This window comes from Lithobates pipiens, unplaced genomic scaffold (assembly GCF_037356315.1).
Source record: "Lithobates pipiens isolate NorthernLeopardFrog02 unplaced genomic scaffold, aLitPip1_a1.2 Scaffold_19, whole genome shotgun sequence".
Lineage (NCBI taxonomy): Eukaryota > Metazoa > Chordata > Amphibia > Anura > Ranidae > Lithobates > Lithobates pipiens.
The window spans coordinates 336,882,285-336,901,359 of record NW_027507764.1 but is presented as its reverse complement, the minus strand read 5'-3'; the positions used below and the strand labels follow the sequence as shown (position 1 = coordinate 336,901,359).

The 19,075-nt window shown below is 40.3% G+C and overlaps 1 protein-coding gene across 1 annotated transcript in view; it reads right to left on the bottom strand.

The window, feature by feature from the left end:
- Window positions 1-19,075, bottom strand: part of GMDS (GDP-mannose 4,6-dehydratase) — a 762,090-nt gene that overhangs the window by 483,115 nt on the left and 259,900 nt on the right. Inside the window, exons 6-7 of the mRNA XM_077492101.1 lie at window positions 2,190-2,382; window positions 1,014-1,118 (exon numbers count right to left, since the gene is read on the bottom strand). Of these exons, the coding sequence (XP_077348227.1) occupies window positions 1,014-1,118; window positions 2,190-2,382 (298 nt within the window). The remainder of the gene's footprint in view (window positions 1-1,013; window positions 1,119-2,189; window positions 2,383-19,075) is intronic.

The window sequence follows — 19,075 nt, the reverse complement described above, 5'->3', positions numbered from 1 at the left end:
TGGTATTCCATAAATCAGTGCTGACTATCAAGTGAAACTATGAATTGTAGGGTGTTAAACATTAACTATAAAGCATCCTTCACAAGACGAAAGCTGAGTGAAAAAATAAATTATATATTATATATATTATATATATATATATATATATATATATATATATATATATATATATATATATATATATATATATATATATATATACACACATATATACACACACACATACACAGGCGTACATTTACACAAATTTTGTGGGGCACTGACTGGACTGTCACCTAGGCTTCTTGCCTACACGTAGCGAGGGGGTTCAGGGTTTGTGTCGCATATATAGATTTTTCTTTTCATTTTTTGCTAGGAGACTAGAGTTTTGGGTGGGAAAAGCTTCCATTTATAGGTCCACATCTTACCTGGTAACCAGACCACATTGATCTTCGCTTTTCACAGATCTTTTTACATGCAACTTAACTAATGCTCTGTGCTTGCAATCCTTCTGCTTGCTGGAAAACCTGCTGCTGAAAGAAAAGGCTGACTGTAGAGAGAACACTAAGCCCACGTTCATATCAGGCAGATTTGGCATGTGGTTTTACATGCCAAAATCCGCGGCTATTGCCGGCAAGGACACGGTCAATCGGTGTGACGCCAACTTTGCTTCACCTCACCGATTGCCAGAAGTAGTTTCTGTACTGAACTTGCACGGTTTCTAACCCGCAGTCAGTGTGAACCTAGGTTAAAAAGGTACAAGAGTTTTGTGGAACCCATAAGGGGCACCTTGCTGGTTAAGGACTGACTGAATATAGTGGCTTGGATGGGCAGATGTTTAGTATGTTGGGGGCATGCTGAAATGGTATTGAAAAAATCTAAATACTTGCAGACACTTTTCCACCCAAATTTCTTTTAATACTACATGATGCAATAAAAAAAATGTTTATACGGTTTTACATTGGGCATGCCTACAACAGCTTAATACACAGATCTTTTTTCTTACATTATACTTCTTAAATGGGTTTACTGACCTCTACGAGGACTCTCATGGTTGAAGAGAATACCATTGACTGCAAACAGGTTATAAGCTTCCCTAAAATTAACCACAATCCAGTAAGCATACAGTTTTGCTGCACCTGAAAGATATGAAATACAGAAGTCAACACATTGAAAGATTTTCTTTAAAATAAAAAGAAAATGAATTTTATGATAAAATGATTCCCTACTTTCACAGGTGTATTACTCCAAGTGTTATTTATATCTAAACTGGTAACATTTTATTTTACATAGGGGAAGAAAAAAATAAATAAATAAAAACCTTAAATGGGGTAAGACAGGTACTACATAATACATGAAGAAAAAAAAAAAAAAAAAAAGTAGTTGGGACTCTGTATAGAAAACAAAATTCTAGTTGTGGATTGCAAGATTAGCTACCATACAAATTATTAGCCCTCCCAGGTCAATAAATTTCCCTATAGCCCTGCTTCGGAAAATGAGGACGCTGAGGAGTAGTCCAACGCAGAAGCATAGGGAGGCCTGCTTGAGGAGTGGGGGATCCAGTGATGAAATTTGCTTTTCCTGCCCCCTAGACCTAAATGGTTTTACATTTTCTGAAGTTAGGATTTAACTAGATGTCAAAAGAAAACAAATTCAGTATTTAAAAGCATACTACATACACTACTGTGTTCTAGTTCATTCTATCAATATACAACTAAAAAGAAAGGACATAGTACACAACTCATACAATAAAGTGCTATAAAATAACGAACATGTTATACTTACTTGCTCGGTGCAGTGGTTTTGCACAGTAGCAGCCCAGATGCTCCTTCTCGGGTCCCTCACTGGCGATTCTGGCCCCTCCCTCCTGCCGATTGAGCACCACCCGCCCACAGCAAGCAGCCATGGCATGGTCCCAACTCCTCTCTCCTCATTGGCTCACTGACTTACAGAAGCATGAGCCAAACGCACCTACTGTGTGTCTCAGCCAATTAGGGGGGAGAGTCCCGGAAAACCAAGTCTCTTGTTAAAAATTTCTGGATCAAGATGGGGCTCAGATAAGCATTAGGGGGGCTGCTGCACACAGGTTTTTTTGTTTTATCTTAATGCAAAAACCTTCCACCATTAGAACCACTTTAAGCCCTGTTCGTAAACTTTTGGTACCATATGCCCTTGTGTAATCTTCCCACTGGCTGTAAATATATACTAACCATATGGCGACCGAGGGTAAAATGGTGTGGTTTCCTTCTGGGGGATTTCCTGCACTTTTCCATACAGTTCACTTGTTGAGGCTTGATAGAATTTTACTGACTTAATTAGGCCACAGGTCTTCACTGCATCAAGAAGTCGCAAAGTACCTACACCATCAACATCTGCTGTGTATTCTGCCAGGTCAAAGGAAATCTGAAAGAAAATAAACTTGTAAGACATACTGGTAGAGATATACCACTAAAACAAAACTGCATATGCTTTCAAGGCCTCATGTACACTGGACATTTGTGCAGCTGCTTCTAGGGGCGTCAAGTATTGTATTTTTTTCTGCCTCTAAATGCCCCTACATGGTAACCTATGTGTTCTGCACACACACCGCCATTTAGCAGTGTTTAGTGGCAGAAAAAAAAAATAAAAACCAACTGCCAGTGCATCCAGGAGCCGAGTTTCGACAAAAAAAAAAAAAAAAAAAAACTGACACTGCTAAAAAAGTTCCTAAACGCTAAGCGCATTTAGCGTTTGGGCATTTAATTTCAATGGCGCCTGTAAACTTGCCTAAAAGCTTGTAAAAGCTTTAGTCACTTTTACAAGCATCTGGCTTTTTTCCCCTGCCAAAATGCTGCTGCCAGGAGGAAAGGGAGAGTTTGTAAAACTCCTTGTGTGCATGAGACCCGAGGCTTAATCTACCAAAATAAAGTGCAGTTTGAAGTAATGAACGAGCAAATCACGCAACAATAAATTTAATAAAAATTTATAAAATTAGATATGAAATACAAAGATCTACTAAGCCAAAGCATTACATCCTGAAGCAAAAAATTAAAGTGAACTTACAAACTGGAGCAAGGGAACTGTATAGAGGACTTTCATTTCTCACAACCCCCATAAATACGGTATAGTTAACGTGAGCTTGTGCTTCGACTATGCACACCAATTACCTAGTCTGAAAAAGCAGTAAAACTGCTTTAAAAGTCCTCCTCATTTACCTCTAGCTGTAGCAATTGTGGAGAACGTCATCTTCAAAGTTCACAACAGAGGCACTGAAATCTCAGCTTCTTTCCCAATTCTTTTTATTGCACCAAGCACACTAGGTATATTTATCAACAAAGAGGTTCTAATTCAAATAAATTAAATATGTGCAGTGCTAGACCCAATATCAAAAATGTAGTGAATCCATACATAGTCCCATACATAGTTGGTGTTAACCACTTATACGCTGTATTGCCTTGTTATGCGAGTATATGTGCGGTTTTAATTTTAACAACATTTGAAAAAAAGGAAAGCCCTTTCAAAGTTTTGCCGGGGAAATCTGGAAAGAATCATTGGGGCTGTCTAAAGTGCTGAAAACCAGCCAGGTGCCACCATTCCCAAGAGGGAGTTTGTTTGATACTGTTTGAGACCTCCTGTGGTTAAGAGGTCTTTATATGGATGAGCATGAGGCCGGGTTCACACTATTGTGAATTTGCATAGCAGGAGATTGATGTTGGATATAAACTGGCTCACAATTGGTGTCCCAATTCATATATCAAAGGTGCCCAATAGAGTTCAGGTCAGGCCAAGCCACTCAAATTCCTCCACAAACACTTCCAGCATGACTGCCTTTCTACTCTACACTTGTAGCATTTATAGTGACCCCTCACTGAAGTCAGGGTTTTTTTTGGAGATGGAATAGACAAAGTCACTTGGCATAAAGCAATGGGGTGCCCAGAATGAAGTGCTCATCCTATAGTATGGGAAAAACATTTGAGCAACAGTAAAGACAGTGATCTCCTCAAATGCCCGTCACTTAGATGCTGATACATTAGACTTACTTCGCACGAGTTTGATTTTCCCTTATGTGCAGGTACACTATAGATACTATGTCAGGGCTATCATAAAGGTACATGCGACTCCAGGGCTCATGTGCAGGGTGCCTCGCTGCAAGCTACACATTTTTCTTCGCTAATCCTGGGAACTGGTCAGTGATCCATGCTCTAAATGCCTGCTGACAGCATAAATGACAAGTGTTATGGCAGCAACCCTCTTGTGAGGCAAAACGGAGGCTGTGATGGCTGCTGTATGGGAAATGAGGCCCTTCTTACCAGCTTCTTGTCTTGTGACATGCCAAATGACCAGAGAACTGAGGAAGTGGTATGCGTGGAGCTAAGCTAGGTAAAACTGTTTTCAAAAGATGAAACCCTTGTAATAACTGTGCAAGGTTAAAACTGATAAAATAAATATTTTAATAAATTAAATGGGTTGATAAAAATCCCTGGGAGATGGAGTCAGTTCTCGACTACATTGCACAATGTTCTGAAACAATGCAAGCTTGCTGGCAATAGCAGAAATCAGGCCGATGAGCAATGTGGATTCTTATTTAATAGCGGATCAGGGGGTCTGCATATATGCATTTAATGGTTTTTATCTGTTCAGATTTGCACACAGCAGAATTTCTTGTGTCTTGGCAATGTGACCCACTGGAAACTCAAGATGACTTCCTGTAATATCACAGCGTGCTTCCTGCGTCTGAAATCGTTCAATTTTTAGCTACAGCTTTTCAGATTTGTGAATCTCTGCCCATCTTTACTTCTGAGAAACTGAATCTCTAATGCCTTGTACACATGGTCAGACATTCCTACCACAAAATCAGTCTGATTTTTTTCTGACAGATTTTGTCCTAAACTGGTGTTGCATACACACGGTCGGACAAAGTTGTCGGAAAATCCGATCGTTCATTATGACAGGACTATGTTGAGGCTAATAGCCAATAGCTTTGGTCTCATAATTGGATCTGAGCATGCGTGGCACTTTGTCCAATCGGAAAAAGTCTGATCAGATTTTTGTCAGAAAATTTGAGATCCTACTCTCATTTTTTCCGTTGGAATTTCTGATGGAAAAAGTCCGATAGAGCCCACACATGATCGGATTTTCCAACAATATAATCCAATCTGATCTTTTCCATCTGAATTTCCGACCAATTATGGTGTCAATTAGTTGCAAAATGTTCTTCCAGCTCTCGTATGAGTTTATGAAAATTGCCAATCTCTCACCATAATTTTATAAATATATATATATATATATATATATATATATATATATATATATATATATATATATATATATGTATATATAAAAATATATAACTTGGGGTATCCCAACATAAAGAGGAAAAGGAGCTGGTGTTGCATGTGACACTGAAAATGCGCTGATAGGTAGGAGAACAGGGAAAGAGCAGAGTCAGAGGTCAAGGGAGTGGCGTTTATGATGGAGGAGTGGGTGGTCAACTGTGTCAAAGGCAACATATTGCAGCTGGATAGGACTAGTCACAAAGAGCACTGCACCAATCATTCCAAAATCACTTTGTACTGCACCAATTGTACTGCAGTTATGCACCAAGCAGTCTGATCTCTTTAATACCAGGCATATCAATATGTCTTCCTGTGTTCTGGACTGCCCATTGTGCACCACTGAAATTCTTTGGAAAGCACAAATGGGTTATATAGGTGCCCCAGGCGACTAAACATGTAGGGTGGAGCGACATGCTGACATCACCATCTCTCTTGTGTGCCAGCAGACACACCAAATTCAAGGTGCTTTTACGTACTTACTGTTGTAAGTGTATTTTTTAATTACATAATAAACCCACCAAAGATTTTATGCTATGTGGAGCCTTTGGTCTCCTTTTGGTGCCCAATCTCTTTACTACTCATTGAGTGACATGGGAAGTATGGCTGGGTTTTAAAGCAACAGGCACACATTGACACCCTGTAATAAGGGCTCTGCAGGAGCTGATGAGCAGTTTCTACAGCTGGTGGTGGATTCACTGCGGTATTTGGTGATGGATGATGGGCACTGCCATTAAGGAGATTGACCCATCACATTGCTTGTGGACATATTTGCACAGATGATTATAATCCATATGGATACACCTATGGACTTCACAATTAAGGTTTATCACGATTCTTACTTTTAAGTTTACTGTTTGAGATTGTTACACAAAAGAATTGCTGTTTATTTTTTAGGGCTAGATGGTTTATAGCGCACTTTATATATTTTTTTTATACGTGTTATATAGACTCATTAATACCCAAACCTGCTCTTAATACTCATCTCAAAGTGTCCTCGTTCAGCCTTCAAGCCCATATTAAGTAATCCATCTACATTTAAATCAAATAAAACTAAAGGAGCTATTGCAGGTTTATGGTTTTATTGGTTCAAATATGCACGTGATAATGCACACTTCTGTTGCAACAAGTTTTTTTTACTTTTCTGGCCAGCGTATATATACACAAACACAAAAACTATACCAAACCTACAGCGGGAAATTCCTATCTGCACTTTAGAAGTTGCCACCATCCGAACTGGATAAAAAATATCCCAAAAGGTCAGTTTTTCCGGCTTAGGCAAAACTGTACCAAAGAGTCTGACTATATTGAATTAAGTACCCATCTCAAAAATAAATTTCTGGATAAACAATACCCCGAAGGCCTGATTGATGAGGCTTATGAATCATACCTTCAGGGAAAACCAAAAAAAACCTGGCCATGATCCCAAGGTCGGTGCTGTGAGATTTGTTACAACCTTTCACTCTAAACAGAAAGATGGAAGGAATACTATCTAAACATTGGAATATCCTTCAGCAGGATCCCCATTTAAAAACTATTTTACCAGCCCACCCTACCGTTACCTACCGGAGAGCTCCCAACTTGAAAAACAAAGTTGCACCCAGTAAATTAAAGACCAATACTATCTCCCCAAATGTACCTGTCCTAATACCTATTACAGGCATGTATCAATGCAAAAAAACATTATGCAAAACGTGCCACTTTGTCTGTCATGGCCAAAAATCATTCACGACAAAAGGGAAATCCTACCAACTAAAGGACTTTTTTAATTGTTCATCAGACTGTCATTTATGCCCTTATCTGTCCTTGTGGCCTGCTTTATGTAGGCCGGACGATTCGGGCACCAAGAACAAGATTCGGTGAACACATAAGGTTTATAGAGGGGGGCACAGACCCTCATAGTGTTCCGACACTTTGCTACAGTTCACCAAAAATCCACTGCAGGCCTTCAAGTTTGGGTGATTGAGCAAATCTCCAGCGCCCTTCCTGCAGCAGAGAGATTTAAAAAGCTCTGTGCACGGGATACGTACTGGATATATACACTAGATGTACTTTCCCCTGGTGGCAATGAGAGTATTGAAATTTCTACTGTTATCTAATGTGCCCTCAGCTCTTGGAGAATTTTGTATTTTTTTTTTATCTCTTCCCTTTTTTGACCTTGCAGTAACCTTTGACTATGCGCGTGCGCACGCATATGCGCGTGTATGTATATACGCGCGCATGTGCGTAACCAGTATATGTTTAGTACAATATGCTTTTCTCCTCTTATAAATAGATCTGAAAACATTGTTGTGCATGGTTGCCCTGTGGTGCACGCATGTATATTCATGGGTATGTGAGCGCATATATTGCGCTCGCATTTGTTTTATGTGTGTTCCCTCTCCTTAAGATGTAAAATAGTAACTAAATCATTGGCGTGCATCATTAACTAAGGGCGCACGCACATGTTTTTGTATGTGTATGTGTATATATGTGTATGTGTATACGTGTGTATATATATATATATATATATATACATATAACATGTGTGCACAAAGCTCTAGATGCATCCACCTCTGTGTAGCCATGCGCCTCGTACATACTTTATAGTTTCTATGTTTATGTGCATATGTACATATATGTTTATATGTGTAAATTTTTTGACCTATATACATATTTATATTTTTGCATCAGCAGTAACTTCCCAATACATGATTTTTATACAACTAGTTTTTATTCCTCATGCCAGTTATTTTTATATTGTTCCTTTTCTCTCCCTCCCTTTTCTCCATATGTCGATTTAACTTTAATTTATTTACGATATAGTGTGTATATCATTTATCTATTGCTGTCTCTATTTACCCATGAGTCTTGAATTTTTTAATTTTATTACATTTTTTATTTATTTTTTCAGTACCATGGTTATATTTATTTTAATTTTATTTTTACATTCATCATCTTATTACATTTTTTTTTTTTTGCAACTAAGATTTGTAATCCTCTGCACCTGCATTTTAAGTGCCTCCTCCCCCTCCTCCTGTGCATGGCCTATATATATCAGTCTTTGTTGTTGTCCCACTTGCTTGATGAAGGAGCGCGGCTGTCAAACAACCTCAGCCTGTACGCTGACGAAACCGGTCGCACCCACCTCATGATGTCATCTCTCTCCGCCGGCGCTCCAGACTTCGCTCTGCTTTGAACTGCGCTCCACAGCCGGCGTCTGTGCCACTTCCTGGCCACTAGCAGCTACAGCGCCTCAACTTGACGGACTATCAGATGACCACATCAATGCTCAGCTTTTAAAGTGACTGAATGCTCATAGACCACATCCAAAATGTGAGTTGTCTGTATGAAATACGTTTTTATAATTAAAGTGTATTTTATCTCTACACCCAGAGGCGCCTCTTCCTTTGCTTTTTTTCACAGATTTTGGAACATGGTTTCTGTCCTTCACTGATGGCAGCCCTGGATATGGAGCTCCTGGTTTTAAATGCTTTCCTTTGTTCTACTGGACAGTAGCTTTTATATTTATAATCATACGGATCTTTACATAATATGGACTCTCATTCATATAATTGGATTTTTGGTTTCAATTGGTGAGAGACTGATGGACATTGGGAAAAATCTTTGACCCTGTTTTTGCGCATTTACTTGTGTATTGTAGTATATAACAAACACATTCAGCAACATTAAAATTCATCAGTAACCATTGTTCGGAAACATTTGCTCTCTTATCAGCAAAAATAAATATAAGTTACCACTGTAAACCTCTGATGCTACAACACAAAATTGAAAACTATATTATGGAGCATCAAAAAAAAAAAAAAAAAAAGCTGTCAATCAAGCTCCATAAATAAATCACAGTTCCTTAGGGCCCCATTTACATTTCTGCAATGCAGCATCGCATGTTAGGTCAAGCATTAAAGTAGTTTTTTGAATAGAATGGTCTGCCATCACACTCGTATACTTAAAAAAAAAAAAAAAAAAGTCACAACATTTGTAAAATAATGCACTATGGCGAGATGCTTCACTGCTATGGGGTGTCATGCAATGAATGGCAATGCAGGTGACATGTTGCCTTGCATTACCGCAATGCAAAAATGCATTTGGGTCCTTAAACCTTAATATCTACTTTGGTAATGTTGTTTACATACTCCAATAGTGTGCCAATTCTTTTCTCAACAGAATGGCTGTGGAATATGCAAGTGAAATGGAAACGACCCTCTATCAGAATAAAATTTCCATTCCCCTTTATGTCCCTAAAGCATTACAGCTGAAACAATTGCCTCTTCTGTCCTGCAATGCCATCTTCATTGCAAAAAGGAGTACTACACAGTTTGGATGCTATATAAAAAAAAAAAAAAACACTTCATTTTTAGAATCAGTTTTTCCCCTTAAAAGGTACATTTATTTAGCCTGCAGATATGTTGGTTTCCTGCATAATGCTAAAGTTACATTATACAAGTAGGACTGTTCAGTCATATGTGCACTCCGAAAAAAAAAAAAAAAAAAAAAAAAAAGACACTGAAGCTGAGAATATATTTTATATACACACACAAACACACACACACACACACACACACACACACACAATATTGGCAAAAGTATTGGGTAATCTTATTTGCCTTTACACGCATATGAACTTTAATCCCGGTCATAGGGTTTCGATATGGAGTTAGCCCACCCTTTGCACATATAACTTCAACTCTTCTTGGAAGTCTGTCCACAAGTTTTAGGAAGTGTGTCTATGGGAAGGTTTGACCATTCTTAAAGCACATTTGTGAGGTAGGGCACTGTACCAGAGAATGTCTTGATAGTCTCCACTCTAGTTCATCCCAAAGACATTCCATCAGGTTGAGGCCAGTAAAGTTCCTCCACCACAAACTCATCCATGTCTTTATGGAACTTGCTTTGTGCACAGTCATGTTGGAACAGGAAGGGGCCATTCCCAAAATGTTCCCGCAAAGTTGGAAGCATGAAAGGTCCACAATGTCTTGGTATGCCGATGCCTTAAGAGTTCCCTCCAGTTCACTGCAATTAAAGGGCCAAGCCCAACCCCGCATCATAATCCCCCCCTCCACCAAATTATTAGGATTAGCGCACAAAGCAAGGTCTAAAAAGACATGGATGAGCACATTTGGGGTGAAGGAACTGGATTGGACTGCATAGAGTCCTGACTTCAACCCGATAGAACACCTTTGAGATGAATTGGAGCAAAGACTGCAAACCAGGCCTTCTTGTCCAACATCAGTGCCTGACCTTACAAATGCGCTTCAGGAAGAATGGTCAAACATTCCCATAGACACTCCTAAACCTTGTGGCTAGCCTTCCCAGAAGAGATGAAGCGGTTAAAGCTGCAAAGGGTGGGTCAACTCAATATTGAACCCTACGGACTAAGACTAGGATGCCATTAAAGGTAATGTGCATATAAAGGCATGTGTCCCAAAACTTTTGGAAATGCAGTGCACACATACAAATGCCTGCAAAGTTAGCATGATATAACTATTGGTGTTTGCAAACACACTGCCTAAAAAATATACCTAAAATATTGTATAAATGGAAGCGAAAGCTGGTTGCAGGATGGCCGCTATCTGTGCATGGATTTCTATTGTGACTTAAAAAAAAAAAAAAAAAAAAACATAGCACCACCATAGGATCTAGCCACCAGTGGGATAGGTATATCAGCTGAAAGCTACACTCCCTGCAGATATAAAAAAAGGCACAAAAGTTATTGTTCTTAATGCATTATTTTTTTCTTTTAATGCAATCAGTTTCAGCACCCAAATGCGATAGTTTTGGCTGTCTACTGTACAGTTTGTACAGCAGAGAGCAGAGGGAGGCTGAAACAGCACAAAGAGCCAATCTGGCATGTTGCAGTTTAACCTCCCTGGTGGTTTTCCTGAGTGTGGTCCGGGGTTAAATTTCAGCACCATTAGCGGTAACCCCAAGCCACACTCTGGATTGCATTGCAGGATCCTGGTGCGGTATACTTACCTTGTCCCCAGGATCCCGTGATGCCCCCCCTGCTGTGCCTGCGGGCTCTGTCCTCAGCCCGATGCCTCTGTTCCGGGCTCCATTCCCTGCGAGCGTTGTCACGTAGGGGGGCGGAGCCCAGAGGCAAATTCAAAAGAGTGAAAAATCATAATACATACAGTACAGTATAATCTTACAGATTACATTACTGTATGAAATATTTCACATCCCTTTTGTCCCCAGTGCTTTGTTCAGTGCCCTGCATGCAGTTTTATAGTATATATACTTTCTGCCTGGAAACTAGAGATTGTCCATAGCAACCAAAAAGTGTCCCTTTACGTCAAAAGTGGTTTTAGACCAGCTAGAAGCCAGCGATAGTAAATTAGAACACTTGCGGAATTGAGCGATAGTGAATAGTGTGGAATTTTATTATTTTTTATGTTATATTTTATTATTTTTTGTTTCAAACTGTATCATTGTACTAGACTCTTGTTTGAACAGACTTATGTATGTTATTGCTACGAATTACAGGCCTACAATATAAAAACGCCAAATTTCTAAGAAAAATAATTGTGCCGCTTTGAGACACAAAAATGTGACATAATATTACCGCCAGGGAGGCTACGAAACATCTTGATAGGAGGAAGCAGTGGAAGGAGAAGCATTACAATAAAACTCAGGGCTCACTATCTAGTTACAGGGCGACCAGCAGAAAAAGTTCAGGTCCCCTCCTCTGCAGGATGTGGATGTGCTGTGGGGGAGAACTTTGTAAATCTCAGGACTGGATTACAGAAATATAAATCCTTTGGAAGGCAAGACTGCTAAATGCCACAGATGAAATACATAAAATGTTTTTTTTGGAATTCAGCTTTGAATCTCAAGGTTAGCCTCCTAAGCATGACTCCGATTCACGTACTGAACCTGCAAACCTGGTTGCTAGCAGACTACACAATGAACATACATGTGGGAAACACTTCGAGCATTACATGACCACCTCACTTTAAGGGTTTGAATCTTCTAAAAACAAAATACAAAATCTAGAATATACCTGGGGTCATAATGTCACAATGAATGAGAAATCATGATACTGTAAGGAAGTACTTAAGATTGCCCTAGGGGTGCAATTATCTTTTGATAAGCACATTATAACGAGCTGTCAGCTCAACATTTATTTGTGAAATGAAAATTAAAGAACATCTTTCAAATCATTCTTTAATTCAAGGCGTAAGATATTTTACTGAAGTGGCAGATAATCCAAGTAATTTTATGTGAAGACCAACCTCTATTCTGCTCATTACAGATGATATAAAGACACCAGAAAACCATAGGTATATCTCTAACAAGTAAGATTTTTAATGTGATTTTTATGTCAAATCATTTAACGGTCAGATATTTTGTATGGTATTGCCAACTACAGTAAAACCTTGGATTGAGTACCTTGGTCAGAGTTTGTTTTGTAAGACAAGCAACTTTTTTTTATAAATTTTGACTTGATAAAACAAGTGATGTCTTGATATACAAGTAGTGTCATGTCACAACTAAGTATAAACAGGAAGAAAGTGCTTCTAGGTGTAGCAATATGGTTAAATGTAATGACAGTACACCATTTAGCAACTCACATGGTTGAGGATTAAAAAAGGCACCCAGAGTAAAGCTGTCCACAGATCCTCCACACTGCCATCTACGTCATCCCTTCCAGCATAGAGCTTCACTTTCAGATCGCTCTACTGCAGGGTAGTCTTCCAGGTCATGATTGCAGACTGACAGCAGTGAGAGCTGCTGATGTAGAGGACGGTCTATGTGGACAGCGTTACCCCAGATGCCTGCATACTCAGATTTGCCAGTTTTAATCCTCAACCATGCGAGATGCTAAATGTTGTACCATCATTAAATGGAACCACACTTAGAGGTGGTGCCGCTCTTCTCTTTTATACTTTATCTCCTGCTGGATTTTGATTCTAATTCCCTTGTGGAGGCTTCGATTTGTGGATGGAAATTTTATAGTTGCACAACCTCATTGCTATAATATTTTTATATGGACTATAAACTGAAGGACTTGTGAACAAATGGTTGTGGAACGCATCATCTGAGTTCCCATTATTTCTTATGGGGAAATTAGATATACGAGTGCTTTGGATTACAAGCATGTTTCTGGAAATATGCTCGCAATCCAAGGTTTTATTGTAATGGAGTATGAGCATCGTTTGAGGTTGGAGCCAAAAATCGCTCCACATACACCTAAAGAGCTTAGCTAGAAGTTGCTAGGGCTTTATTTACATGGGTGCATAGAATAAATCACCGCTACAAAAAATTATCCTATACAAAGTATTTTACAAATATAGTTCTATAGAAGGTTTAGGTAAAAAAAAAACTATATTATATATATACACACATACATATTATATATATATATATATATATATACACACATATACATACATACACACATACATACGTCGCACCCTCTACCAATAGGTAGGTGCTAGCAAGGTATTTTTACTAGGTTATCCAGCACAGGTAAATTTAGGCAGGCTTATGCTGCGCGCTAGGCCTGTGTTTTGATTTGGGGGCTGGGAGTGGTCAGATTAGCTGTGACCGTTACCACATGTGCTCCGGTTCTGAGGCGCCTCCCACTGTTCCAGGGAGAATGTTCTGGAAAGGGGGCTGGGCCTGGAATCGGCACACAGTGGATGAAGGAGAGTCCTGGATCAGAAGAGTGACTGTGGGGATCTGTGTCAAGTCACTGCTGCCTGCAAGTTGGGCTGGCTGGGAACAGTAGTCAATATTTCTTAGAACCCACTGGGGCTCCGGGGAGAGGTTTCTGCAGGCCTCTGGCCTAGTGGCAGCAAGCAACCAGAGCCATAGGAGGGAGGCCAATACAAAGTGGGCCCCTAATATCCAATAGAAGAGGATGTGTCATTTCAATACAGGAACTACAAGTTTGTGCAGGGGGAACCAAGTGTACAGGAGGAAACAAGTTATGTGCAGGAGGTGAAAGATCTAACATTACTTTTACACGGTCATTAGTGATGTCTATGCCACCACACGGTTGTATGGTTAGAGAACTCTTAGATGGAATAGTCTGCAGGTGTTGAGCCACAGGAGGAGCAACGGTCTGCATGGAGATACAGGAGGAAACTAATACTAAATACTATATGTACATTATATCTTCTGGCTCTAATTTTATTCAAATCCTTAAATATGATGGCAAAGACTTATCTTATATGCATCCCATATTCCCACCCAAGTTGTACCCCCCGAATAAAACAAAAACAAAGCTTGCAAAAGACTGTTCATTGTCTCTGGAAAAGATGCAAGTCTGGCAGTGGGGTGATTTGGCGGATTGTCAGTAGTGCCAACACCATGGCTACACATACATACACACACATATATACATACACACATATACACATATACACACACACACACATATACACACACACACACACACACATATATATCAAAGAAAGGAGCTTAAAACAAACCTTAGTAAAGATTTTAAAAGACAAAAGGGTTTTACCATTTATAAGCTTAAAGGGATTGTAAAGTGAATATTTTTTTTTTTTTTAAACAAACATGTTATACTTACCTCCACTGTGCAGCTCGCTTTGCACAGAGTGGCCCCGAACCTGCTCTTCTGGGGTCCCTCGGCGGCTGTCTCGGCTTCCTCCCGCAGGTGCTTCTCACGTTCATGCGAGCTTCCTCGCATGGTGAGAAGCATCTGCAGGTGCGTTCCCATGATACAGCCGGCGGCTATAGCCGCTTGTTGTATCACACAGCCTCGCCCCCCGGTGCTCCGCGTCAGTGGATGTGATTGACAGCAGCGCGAGCCAATGGCTGTGCTGCTTTCCATCCATCCATCCACTCCAGCCAATCAGTGGCCAAGCTGAACGGTGGAAAGGACGTCGGGGGACGAGCGCCGGACTTTCGAGGGGTGAAGTAAAACGGGAGGGGGGGGGGGCTGGGGGCGCAGGCACTGTCAGATGTTTTTTCACCTTAATGCATATTATGCATTAAGGTGAACAAACCTTTACAACCCCTTTAATTGCCAAGGAGGAGCAGTATGATGTCACAGTTAATGTTCAGTTAAAGGCGTCTGAATGCCATTTAACTGCTTGCTGTTTGGATACATTACCAGGCAGCCATACAGTACTGTATTGTTACTCTTTAGCAGGCAGAGATGAAAGGCAAGCAAATGCAGCTCTAATCCACATCACTGAATTATCAGGGTAGTTTTTCTTTTATTTTTTGCATGTTCAAATCTGCATGTTTTGCTAGAAATTACTATAAATCCCCAACAATGGCACAGTATATATCTTTTATTTTATATGTAGAACAGATTGGCTAATGTACTGAGGTTGCTGTTAAACACCAATGACAGCTGTGTTTAAAAAAAATAAAATAAAAAAAGTGGTTAAAATAGGATTTTTATAAATGCTTACCTGTAAAATCCCTTTCTTGAAGTACATCATGGGACACAGAGCACCATAGTAATTACTATGTGGGTATATAGGCACCTTCAGGTGATGGACACTGGTATACCCAATACAGGAAGTTCACTCCCTATATAACCCCTTCTCCTACCAGGAGTACCTCAGTTTTTGTAGCAAAGCAATAACAAACCCCAGAAAGAGGGGAGGGAATACTGAGGGAAACCTGTGTCCCATTTGGATGCATTTTTCAAAATCATCCCCAAATAATTTAGGTGAATTTTTCCTTTATAGAATAGAAAGCTGAGAATCTTTGGAGGGAGAAAGTGCTTATTCAGGTGATCCCATTCAGCATAAATAAGTTTTTCTAGTAATGCACAGGAAACGCATAAAGAGGATGAAAAGGATGTAAATGTTTTAAGGAACCTAAAGAAATAGAACTTTCAGCCGACTGTTAGGAGTAGCTTGAAAGAGGAACGAACCATCTCCGTAAGATTGTACCCGCAATTTCTCAGATTGCGAGGCTGAGAAAGGTTCATCCACTGTCGTCTCCTCTGAAGAGAAGTCATCAGTTTGCCTTTTCTCCCGATTGCCCAAGGGGCACACTTCATCCTGCACCCACTGCTCTCTTGGTAGGGGGTCTGGGGTGGGGGAGGGGGATCTAACACGCTTTCTATCCCTTTGGCTGGAGGATGCGATTAGCCGCCAATCTTCATTCTTGGCCCTGCAGGGCGGAGGAAAATGTATCTTCAGTCACGAATACAGGCCACTATATAAAGTTCAGCTTGGTGCTGAGTAACAATATATTTCCTGTACTGAAAATGCCTGCATACATCCCTTACGTGCCCCTGCACTCCTGTGTCAGACTTCCATCTCTTCAGTTATCTGATAGAGATCTTCTGTTAATGAACATCTTTTTAAAAGCCTCAGGTGTGCTGCGTCCTTGGCGCCTGCTCCACATACACCAATACACACACACACAGATATAGAGCTATCTAATATATATATATACACACACAGGGAAACCGCCACGGCACCCCCACCAGTGCAGGGGCAGGGGGATGGGGCTTAGGAGTCCAACCTCTGTACCTCCCAACCCCCATTAGTTGCCTCAGGGGGGAGAACATCATGTGCTTTGGCCTGAAAAAAGGGTGCTGCAAACTTTGTTCCTGATTAAAAAAAATATGCCCTGCTGCTGAGACCACACACATGCTGTTTTAGCTGGACACTGAGCTGCTGAAAAGCGATGTATCAAGGTATGTACATTTACTCCCTCTAGTGGAGATTTTAAGGCACATTTTACTCATGGAAGAAACAACCATAGGTGAACTTTTTACAGTTCCTAGGCCTCTTCCCTTACAGCAGTAACCTGCAGCGAGAATAAGGTAACAGATTCAAACTTCACTTATCACAGAAGGCTGCGTTTAGCAAACCTTCAAGGACCAAGTCCCTTTTATAGGTTTTCCACTCCCTTGGACCTGTATTAGCACCCCTCCAGGAAAAACTTTAGGCAATGTAGCATGACCAAAGTCCTGAACCCCATGGTCCAGCCCTGCAGAGAGGAGTTATAGGCAAAACCTTGCGCTTCATATACGAGGCCCGGGTACCATGTACCTTAGCCTCAGTGGCACTTTGGATGGATCAGGTCTGTGGAGGCTGTTTAAATCCAGAATGGATCCCCCCTGTAGCTCCTCAGAGCACATCTTCACTCGTGACCAACACCTTAGACACTGGCGAAAAAACTGAGGCACTCCTGGTAGGAGGAGGAGTTATATAGGGAGTGAACTTCCTGTATTGAGTATACCAATGTCCATCACCTGAAGGTGCCTATACACACACATAGTAATTACTATGGTGCTCCATGTCCCATGATTTACGATAAAGAAATGTATTTTTTAATAAAGATACATTTGATCTGGCATCATGTGGGGGTGTGAGCAGGGGCATAAATAGCCAATCAGGTTGTAGGGCAAGGAGTGGGACAATAGGAGAGCACATTGACTGGACATCGAAAGAAGTATATGGATGAGCTCCTTTCTCTGAAGGGATGGGAGGGTGTCTAGACATGAATGTGCTGTGGGGCAGAGCTGTGCAAATCTAAGGACTGGATAAAAAAATGTAAATCCTTTGACAGGTAAAACAACTCTTGTTGTATAAGCTCTGTATTTAGCCGTTTGCCTGAAGCTCAGCTTAAAAATGTTTTGCTTCATCAATGAAAATCGTGTCAATGAACTGCCAACAATCATTAACTGACACATTTACTTATGCACACAGAATAAAGTGCAAACAGTTTAGCAATTTAAAAAGCGGCGAGGGGTTAGAAACCCTCTCAGGTTTTAACTGTCATCTGTTTTTCCACTAGAGTGAATCGTCCCTCTTGACCTTTGTCACCAGAACTAAAGTGAGGAAGAATCCCAAATTTTGATCAGAACAAGAATGGATGAGAAAAACTTTCAATGGGGACACCAGTAGTTGCTTCCAGTTGGGTTTACAGGACAGAAAATAAAAAGGCCCATCTCCCAAATGGGACATATACCTGAGTGGAGGTTCTAACCATAGCCTACTTTACCCAAAACAGAAACCATAGGCTTTTTTTTTTTACTGAAAAATCTATTTCTCCTCGGTTCAATTAAAGCCACAGGAAAAACAGTATACTTGTTAGTCAGCCACCCCTTTTAACCAGAAATTCAGAAACATTTGGAATGTCCAAAAGCAATCAAGTTGAGGCGTGAGCTACAGTTACTGACATGATGTAGAAGAAACCAGGAACCACTTGCAACCTAGGACTATGGATACCAGAAAAATATCCTATTTTCTCCATTGTCTATTGAGTAGGACAGGGATATGCAATTAGTGGACCTCCAGCTGTTGCAAAACTACAAGTGCCATGAGGCATAGCAAGACAGAGCCACAAGCATGACACCCAGAGGCAGCTGGAGGTTCGCTGATTGCATATCCCTGGAGTAGGATGTCCAAAAGCAACAGCTAAGGGGTGGACAACAGCCAAACAGCCACTGACAGGAACCAGGAGGTCAAAGAACTACTAGGAAGACATGATTCTGAACCAGGAAAAAAAATAAAATAAAAATAAATAAAAAAACCGGTGGAAAAAAGAAAAAACTGTGCGACAAGAATAGACCACCAATGAAACTATGTATAAAAAATAAAAAACAACCAACCAACACACACACTACAGACTTACTCTGTATTGGGGTGACGGAACAGTATTTCATGAACAACCTGTAAGTATTTAGAGCTAAGACAATGAAAGCAGCATATCGGAAAATAAGGCTCATCCCTAATATAACACATCATAACGAAATTTAGTAAGAGGCAGCAGAGACCATGGCAATGTATAATTCATACTCGCTTTTCTTAAAATGGTCAGTCCACGCAAAAGTC